General features: G+C 34.2%; 1 protein-coding gene across 1 annotated transcript; it reads left to right on the forward strand.

The window, feature by feature from the left end:
• Nucleotides 1–298: 298 nt before the first annotated feature.
• Nucleotides 299–10,040, forward strand: LOC148201535 (COP9 signalosome complex subunit 6a-like). Its single transcript, XM_088109401.1, has 9 exons — nt 299–752; nt 1,246–1,334; nt 3,303–3,396; nt 6,255–6,316; nt 6,436–6,514; nt 7,059–7,151; nt 7,989–8,089; nt 8,834–8,889; nt 9,471–10,040. Exons 1-9 carry the CDS (start codon nt 446–448, stop codon nt 9,550–9,552), a joined length of 963 nt encoding a protein of 320 aa, XP_087965527.1. The 5' UTR covers nt 299–445; the 3' UTR covers nt 9,553–10,040.
• The last annotated feature ends 315 nt before the right edge of the window (nt 10,041–10,355 follow it).

A 10,355-nucleotide genomic window follows, 5' to 3' on the forward strand; every position in this document is an offset into this window, starting at 1 on the left:
GGGTAAATTGGAAACATTATTAAATTTTCTGCAAGTGGTTGTAATGGGAATTTGATTTTAGAAATATTTTAATTTTACAAATTAATTGGATGTAAAAAATAGAAATGTTCTACACTAAATCAACATCAATTAACACATTAACATATTAACTTAAGAGAAAATAGTGTGAATTTTCTATGAAAATTAATTACAAATTAGATTTTAAAAGTTGCTCTCTTTATTTTATATAACATGATAAAATTATCTGTATAAAGTCAGAAGTTAAAGTTTCTTAAAAAGTGGACCAATTTTGTATTAATAGTCGTTTTGGTTCACCAGAAGTTCTACACAAAAGAAGACACAGAAGCAGAGAAAGAAGAAGAGTGTTCCTGAAACGTTTCTCTTTCTTTTCACGCTCAAATTTTGAAGCCCAGCTGTAAACCCTAAACCCCCAAATTCGTTGGTCATGGCTTCGTCTTCGAGTAGCGGATTGACGTTCAAGCTGCATCCTCTAGTAATAGTAAACATCTCCGACCATTACACGAGGGTCAAGTCTCAGATGAACCCAACCCTTGCACCATCGCACGGTAACAACGCCGCCGCACCCAACGGTGGCGACGGCGTCGTTTCGACTCTCCCTCCCCGGGTCTATGGATGTGTCATAGGAGTGCAGAAGGGCCGCACCGTGGAGATCTTCAACAGCTTCGAACTCCTCTATGATCCTTCCACTCATTCCCTCGATCGCACCTTCCTCGAGAAGAAGCAAGAACTCTGTTTAGTATTCCTTTCTCTCTCTCTCTCTCTGGCTCTCTCCCTTTCAAATTTTTTAATTTTATGAAGTTTAGTTCAGTCTTTTTTTTTTTTTTATGGTTCGCGTGTCAACATTTTTGATTCTGTTATGATCGCAATTGTGGTGGCACTTTTTCCCCAATTTTATTGTACATTATCTTAATGAAATCATGAGCGCAGTTTAAAACCTTTAACGACCTTGACCTAACATTGGCGTTGTGTGGCTTACAATTTTGGCGTGGCGTTAATTTCTCAGCTTCGTTTTTTACAATGAGCTGGGTCTATTTGGAACAACTTCTCCGTAAGCCCTGACTGGACAAGAAAATAAGAAGGCAAAATGAAACGAGCTTCTGCAAGTTAAAATTAGCTAATTTGTGGAAACTTGCTTAGATACGAAGAAGTTTATCCTAATGGATCTCATAATTTTTTTTTGTCTCAAATTTGTGATCTATTTATTTGATGATTTTTTTTTTCCAGATAAGAAGGTGTTCCCACACTTCTACATACTGGGATGGTATTCGACTGGAAGTGATGCGGAGGAATCAGACATGCATATTCACAAAGCTGTAAGTTTGTTTTATTTCAATTGGTCTCAATTTGAGTGTTCCTGTGGTTGATAGGTTGGTTTGGGTTCACGAGGACATTTTAGTTGTTTTGACAGTGTTTTATTAAGATAGTAGAATTTAAAGCTAATCCTACAAAACCAGTTCTGTGAGATTAGATTTACTCTCACTTATATGCTCTGAATTGGTCTTATCTTTAGATGAAATGAAATTTCCAATAAAATCCCTCACACTGAGGCAATCGAGTGTAAAAATCAATTGAGGCCCTATAGTAGGTGGCATGATAAGTCCAACAAACTTGATCTTAGACTTATAACTTTGATATCATATTAATGGCTATGGTACCATATTATTAAGCCAGTTTATTCTTAACTCAACTTTATAAAATTGACTTTGTAATATAAGATTTGTCTTCAATTATATATTGTAAATCAGTTTTATATCTATCCAAAGTGGGATTAACATGTTTCGGAGAAGTTCAATGCCCAAGGAAGAGGAATATATGCTTCTTGAAGATGATTTTATTTGATATATGTTTTGAATTAGGTTATGATAAATTGAAATCTAGTTAGAGAAAAATGCTAGCTTATGATTTGGCTTAGGGTGAAGCAAATAGATGTTTATTCTGGTTAAAAGGATTCTCACTAAATGTAGGTCTTTTGCAACCCCTTTCTCCTTCCCCCGTCATTGAGGAACTCAACCGATTGACCTGCTCTGATACTAATTTGAGATTAATAAGAGAGAAAATATAAAATTGGAGGGCTTGAAAGACCTCTCTTATGATCTATGTACAATGATAGAAAACTTATACAACGAGAAAATGAAAGGTCAAAAAATTGCATTAGGAGCCTAGGTACAACTCATAGGTACATAAGGTAGTAATTCCTAACACAACTAATTTCTACCCATATTTAATACTTATTCCAACACTAGCTACTAGCTTTTGCAAGTTTTAAAGTTGTGCGATCACAATTCTTTTGTATTGAGCTATAAAACCAAAAAAAGTAATTTTAAACATTGTAACTTGTCACAATTTAGAACACTCAGAATAGCCTCTATGAAAGTGTGTAACTGTCTCACTGGGGTTTGTCTTCTTCCTTGATTTTTTTGGCATGGAAAAGTCATCATTAAAGAGTTCACTTCCACTCTTGTCACAAACGACTCAGTTAAATTTTTTTGTTGCACATCTTTACTGCACACCAACTTCTTGATGCAAGCATACAACTCTTTTGTAACCTCCTTGCCATATTCCATTTTTGGGTTGGGATAATAGAACTGAGTTCAAAAAGTGATAAACCATATGCCAGGGGCGATAAAGTTGACATGCCTATCTATTATCAATGATTGTAAATACATCTTTGTATTTATTTTCGTTGTTATTGAAAAACTGCATTATTGTTTCCTTGACCTTCTCCATTGCTTAATGTATATAGCCTATAACTACTTTTCTTTCTCCATCCACAAAACAAAAGTACATGGACAAAAGGAGCCATGACCTTGAGAGTAAAAGGCATATGATTCCAAAATGAAGGCATAAGAAAAATTTTGTAGCTTCCCACCCCATAGCTTCCTTAGACAGCGGGTTTCATCCATCTAAAGTTAAAACATCTTTCTCAAATTATTTTTACAATTGCAACTTTCACTATTTTTTCCTTCTATGTTTCCCAGTGTCATTGTCATGCTCTATGGGCTTTTATAAGACCTTACTGCACTATTATTACAAAGTGTCATCACTATGCTGAACATGAATGTACTTTCCTTTAATGCTATATTGTTAATGCTATATTGTACCTTCTATTTTGTACATGTTAATGATGACATATGTCTGGTTTCGATTGTTATTTACAATAATTTAAATTTTTGTGCCTGTTTATTGGAAATTCTCTTCCCGTCAGTCATTATTCAGATAATGAATACATTGAAATTCAAGTTGCTGTAGTTTCTGATTATTCTGAACCTCTGCTGGAACAGCTGATGGATATCAATGAAAGCCCAGTTTATGTTCTTCTCAATCCTTCTATCAATCACTCTCAGAAGGATCTCCCAGTCAGTATTTATGAAAGTGGTACATAATCTCTACCATTTTGTTGCTTACTATGTCATTTTTTCAACCACAGTTGCAAAATTGAAAAAGCAAAAATTAACTAGGAAAGATTTTTAGTTACTTGTACTGTATTTCCATTCTTTTATTTCTTACAATGATTCTTTTAATATGAGAATAAATTTTATTGGGGAAAGAAAAGAAGTACAAAAGTTTGGAGGATAAAAAATCCTCAACAAAGATAACACAAAAGTAAAAAGCAGAGCCAGTGAAGTATGTTTAACACAGACCGTGTGACGAACAGTGAACACCAAAGCATTCTAATTCAGAGGTGAGAATTACTTTTGATGATTGAGGCATTGCTTTCGAACTGCAAAAGCCATAGAATCTCTCATATGACACATTGCCACAAGATTTTACTTCCTAAATCTTGAAAACAAACTTGTGAAACTAATCCAGTGAACTAGGACTAATTGACCTGCTGCTGCGGAACATGATGTCATTTTTTTTAAAGGAATTGCACAGGTGTGCAATTTAGCCATGTGTGAGGAAGTGTCAGACATGGATGATTCATGACAAATCTTGGGAGATTGATCTATTTGAGGCTGTGTAACCTACTACATGAGTATTTTTGTATTGTTTAAAGCTGTTCAAACAGTAGTTGAGCTAAGTAGTAGTATTATGAATTTCAAATTTCCTTTTCCAAAGAAAATCTTCCCCGCATGGGATAATGTATGGGAAACTGAAAATAAGATTTGCAAGGAGAAACAACAGATAAAGGTTTCAGTTTCTCATCAATATTAGAAGAAAAAGGAGCAACATCAAATGATATAGTGCTTTCAGATGAGTTTTGAAAGGGGGCTAATTTGAAGAAATTTACTCCACCAAACAACATAATTAGGGGTTTCAGCTTTAGATTCACTGCCACAGCTGCTAGTGGCTGCGAACTCCTGCGGTGACAACTGACGTCATGCCTGCTATGCTGAAATGCAATGTGATAGTTTCCTTGGAGCAGAGAACATCTACTTTACTCTGGTTCTACAGTGCCGCAGTTATTCAGTGCAGTTACCATTTTTCGTATTATCATAGACAGGAAAATAATTCTACAATCTCCCATTAGAAACACCCTTAACAATATTGAAATATCCTTGAACAAAGCCACTGTTTAATCATCAGAATCAGGAACTTTACCTTCAGTCCTTAGCCAAGTGCCAACAGCTTTCGTACTTACTCTTCAATGAAGAGAGTCGTCATAAGTTCTCTCCAACCAAACAACATTGTCATCTGAAATGGGAATCAATCCAAGCTTACCACTAAAGTTCTACAATAATTCTCTTTTGATTAAGGTTCGAGTTGAGGGTGGTGAATTCATTTGCAACACCTCCAATATCACTAACTAATATCCCCTTGAATTGTTTGATCAAACACTTGTTCTTCCATTTGCCATCATGAGAGTTTTGTATTTTCATGCCTGCCTAGAAACCTATTAATCCTTGTTTGGGTATAGAATTGTTATCTTTGCTTGCACAAATGAGTATGTTATTGCTGATAACTATTCTAAAGTAATATTTTGGCGTATACTTTTGGTGGTTTGGTGAATTTATTTACTCTATGTGAACTTTCAATTTCATAAATAGGATTACTGGAATAAAATTGCCCACAACTCTTAATGTGCCTATGCTGTGCTTTGCTTTCCTCATATCTTTATCTAGCTGGTCCTTAAGTAAAAGGTGAGGGTTGTATTAGGTAGTCTACAAACAACTAAAAACATTGTTGAATATATTTGTAGGGATCAATTAGCTAATAGTGCTAATGGTAGGTTATTATGCCGAAGAAACATCCATATTATGACTTGTGCACATTGTCATTGAAACCTAGGTGTGGTGAAAAATATGCAAGGGTCCTTCTTTTTCATGAGAAAGTGTGGGCAATGGAGTTACTTGATGTGAGGAGGATTTGTTTTGGACTGTGCAATTTTAATTTAGTTACACTTGTGGGTATGTCAATGGAAACCGTAGCTACTATGATTAAGAGGATAAATACTTTATTCACAAGAAATCAAGGGGATAGGAGAAAACTCAAAGGAACTAAATACTCCTGGATTTATTTGGGGTACACTGGAAAAATTAGATCAAGAAATTGGGGGTGGGTATAATTGTAGAAAAGTATTTGAGGAATTACTTTTTGGATATGAAAAAGTTAGGAGATTGGATCATTGTTCTAAAAGCTTGTAGAGGAAGGGGGGACCTTTCATATGATGAGTACTGCTATACAACCCAGGTATGACTAGAAGAGCATGGTAAAATAAAATTTTGGAGGATTTAAATACTGTAATTCAGGGAATACCATCAGGAGAATTAGTTTTACCTAGGTGAGGGTCTAAATTATCATGTAGGGAACACACCTTGTCCCTAATAGAGTTTACGAGGGGTAATGACCTAGTAGAAGCAAATGTAGAAATGTAAATCTATCCTAGATTTTTTATTAGCTATCTTTACAGTAGCTTACACTTCATCTGGAAAGAGGAAAGAGAATTTTTATCATCTACTAAGTTGGGTATCGTGCTCTCAAATTTTAAATTTTCAGAATCAAAGAAAAAACTTTGTTTGCATTATAATATCATACCTGGGGAGATGATGACTACCCAACACAGAGCCTTGGTCATGGAGTAAGAGTTGTGAAGAAATTCTTTTGTAGGCTAATTTGGCAATTTTTTTCTCCTTTTTTTCATTTGAACTTTTCTGCTTTATATTCTTTCTAATGAAGGACTATGTTTTTATTTTATTGGTATATATTTGGTCGATTCTTTGTTGTCATATTGCCTGCTGGTTATTGTACTAAGGAAATTGTCTGCTGGTGCTTGTAATTACAATTTGCTACAGAACTGCATGTCATAGATGGGATTCCACAACTTATCTTTGTTCTCTCAAGCTATACTATTGAGGTTGGTTTTATGACTTCTGTTATACCCTTTTTCACATTTTAAATCGCTATTCCTCAACTAATTGATTGACTTGGATTTCCTTCTCTCTCTCTCTCTCTCTCTCTCTTGCTTTGTTGAAGACTGTTGAAGCAGAACGGATATCAGTTGATCATGTTGCTCATCTTAAGCCATCTGATGGTGGTTCAGCGGCTACACAGCGTGAGTGTTTTTTCTATACTTTTATTTGCATCATGGTCTTATCTTTCATTATTCAGCCATTGGAGTAGGGAAAATATTTGATTTATTCTTACTGCTAGGTAAGTATACTTATGTTATTATATTCTTGTATAGAAGTTTTACATTGCTTGTCACAAGTGTGGATGAAGTTGATAGTCAACATGATATCTGTTTAATATATTACAATCTTGTTCAACTAAGATCAGGGAGGGTCTGAGTAAGTAAATGATAAGTGCCCAAGCACTTGGGGAACCCACCCTCAAAAGCTAACCAAACACTTAAATACTCCCAACCGAGCATCCCATACTACAAAATGTGGGACTTGGACACCCCATAATTCCCATGTTCCTATCAATAGAGCACTTAAATTGGGACGATCTTCACATTAAAACAAGTGGTTGAAGATCAAGGTTTCCTGAATTTTGGTCTTTGTGGAAGTCAATGTTGTTGGTTATCTGACTCCACCTAGGGATAAGCTTTGGATTTTTTAGTTTTTATCTAACGCTGTCATACTTTCTTATCGCAGTGGCTGCTCACCTTACTGGTATACACAGTGCCATCAAAATGCTTCATAGCAGAATAAAGGTGCTACACCACTATCTTCTTGCAATGCAAAAAGGTACGAGGGTATCCTCTCTACAAAAGTAAGCATTTGAAAATAAGATATTCTTTGCTATTAGAAAATTTTCAAGTCTAATAAATAGAATTATTCTTTCGATCTTTCAACTTTGTATGCTTTTCAAGTTGCCACATCTTTATTATAGTGTTTAATAAGTAAATAAAAGTGAGAAATTATATAGAGAATAATAATTGAATATTTGGCTTAGTTTCAAAGTGTATATTTCTCTATTGTTGCAAAGAGGGTGACATGCAAATAAAATCTTCTACATATATTATAAGTTGAATTATCTTGATAAGTTAGAGACAAGATTCTGTTTGAATTTATAACAGATGTATGATTAGGATTAAGGGGAATCACGGTAGCAGGGGAATTTTCTAGTTATCACTGCCATATATATCTTATTGCACATCTTCCTATTTTAGAAAATTAGATCCTCAGTTACAAATTATAATAGACTAAATTTTAGGATGGATTAACGAATCATAAGCACTCATGGATTTGCTGAAGTTTTGAAATAAACTCTTTTATTAAGTATCTTTTTGTCGAGTTTCTTTCTCAAAATCTTCTTAAATTGTGAGAAATGTTAAAACATTTAGTTTTTAGTGAAAACAACCAATTATCTTTAAGGTTTTCAGAAATGGTTTGTCAAAGTAAGAAATCAAGTTTTAGCTGCATGGCATGGTTTTAAGTATTTATATTCGTATTCACAAATCACTGTTATATTAAATGTAAATGTGAGCAATATTTCCATTTCCTGCTTCAACTATAAATCATACATGTTCATATATTGATATTCCAATAGATGTGATCATTAATCTTACTGTTTAAAAGCAGGTGATGTTCCTTGTGAAAATTCACTATTAAGACAAGTGTCAAGTCTCCTGAGAAGATTGCCTGCTATTGAATCCGAGAAATTTCAAGATGATTTCTTAATGGTTTGTTCATGCTGAATTTTGGACTTGATGGCATGCTTGTTGGTGTGTTAAAATTAGCCTTTGCGTGTAATGAGCAATCTTATTATGCTTGAGTATTCTTACTTGGAATCATTTGAGAAACCGTCATGAACTGTGATGGGCACCCTTCTTTAAGCTAGAGAGTGGGCTTATGGGTTCCTAAATCCTAATGACAGAATAGATATAACAAGTGAAAGCTATGTCGGTGCTGGTCTTTGTAATAAGTACCCTACGTTAGCAGCATGGTTAGTATACAGAGGACATAAATATGCTTCACCCATCAATCACATGCATAGTATTCCCCCTTACAAGTTGGATCATAGATGCTACTTATGCCTAAATTTTTGTCGAAGTAATTATAATTTATACCTACTTGGTAAGATGTTTCTCTAGTTCTACCGTGGTGGGTGGATACATGTGCTTGCCGAATCTTTTCCCCAAATTTTGTCATTTTGCTTCTGTTGGTTAATTCACGAGTGGGCTTAACGGTAATGTGATTAAAACTTCCTAGGTAGAGATCCATAAACCCAATCTCTCCAAGAAATCCACCATTCATATGCATCATTCCTTGTTTGGTTAAATAATGATATCTAGAGTTGGTTGTCATGAAGATTTCATATTTCTGCAATACGAGGGCTTAGCTCTGTTGTGAACTAAATATTGCAGTTGGAGTATAAATGCTTATGTAATCTTTTCTTTTGCTTACAATATTTTCCCCCCTTGTAGGAGTACAATGATACCTTATTGATTAGTTACCTGGCAATGCTTACCAACTGCTCAAGGTATGACCTGTACTTTGTCTATTTTCTTTTTCAGGTTTTGTAATTTTAATTTTCCTCCTCTTTAATAACAAGAAAAAACTCCAAGTGTTTGTTTTAGCCAAACTTCCTTGAAAATCAGTGAGGTAGGACAATTTTTTGTAGTTATCCAATGAAGCAATGGGGTTAGAAACACCATTACCAATTTGATAAGTTTTGCTTCCATTTTACTCTGCCTGCCATTCCTATACCTGTACATCCTATGGGAGGAAGTTTTAGTCATTTTAGTTGGGTCTTTAGTTTTTATATATATAAATGGATTCTACTATGACATTATGATCGATCTTTTATTGTAGAATCATGAAGCTCAATCTGTCATGAATCCTCCCTTTTAGTCTAACAATATCAATACTTTATTCGCATTTTGCTTTACAAAAATGTTCTCTGGTGGTTGGGACTCCATCGGTTTGTCATATTATCCCAATGTATTCCAATATGTATAAATATATATTTTCGAGAAAAGAAATGTGAAAACTTTCAGTTCTAAAGTCTGTGACCTTGAATGCACATAGTATTAACAAATTTTCATTTTTATCTTCGTGTAGTGGAATGAATGAGCTGGTGGACAAATTTAATACCGCTTATGATAGGCATACCAGAAGGGGTGGACGAACTGCTTTTATGTGAGAGCTACTTGGTTGCTTATTTCTGGTGGACATCCTCAGAGCACTTTTCCAACTTTGTAGGCTTAGATTTTTTTTTTTTGTTTTTTCACCTCTTTTTGCTGGTTAGGCACTTGTTATTGAAGCTTAGTATTGCTTACATTTTAGAGAATAGGTAGTAAAGAAAAAAAAAGAAAATGGAAAGTTACCATATGATTGCCCCCTTCAACTAAAATGGAAAAAAAGGTATTTGTTTTAGCATTTTTCTATAAAAGGTTTGCGATGTTGAGGGGACGAAGAGTTGAAGGACAAGACCTGAATTTTCATTTTGTGATTCTTTGTTGAGTCACCAACCTTCATTTTCGTGCTGAGACCAAATTCTTTCGGAGGAAGAATTACAGTCACATTAATGAGTCAATCTGTAGTTATTTTTGTTAAACAATTATAATCATTTTTACACTTATAAATTGTCAAGTGTTTGTCATGGGAATTTCCTGACATTGGTTTTATAAATTCGTAGTAATAATTATTCTTTTCACAATTTTCTTTTACATATAATTATACAGATAGAAGGTCATATGACATTTTAAAGCATACAGATAGAAGGTCATATGACATTTTAAAGCATACAATTTTTAAGCGAAATCACAAAATTGTTCCATTATTGAATGGTCAAATCTTTCATTGTAAAATGACTTGTGAGAAGTATCAGGGTTGTATTACGCACGTAAGTCATTAGGAAATTAATGAAAAACTATAAGCACATTTATTTAAACTTGGTAAAAAACAAATTAATATTTTGATAACATAAGTTAATGAAAAATCTAA

Source organism: Vigna umbellata, chromosome 3, assembly GCF_029865625.1.
Source record: "Vigna umbellata cultivar VRB3 chromosome 3, Vumbellata_1.0, whole genome shotgun sequence".
Taxonomy (NCBI): Eukaryota; Viridiplantae; Streptophyta; class Magnoliopsida; order Fabales; family Fabaceae; genus Vigna; species Vigna umbellata.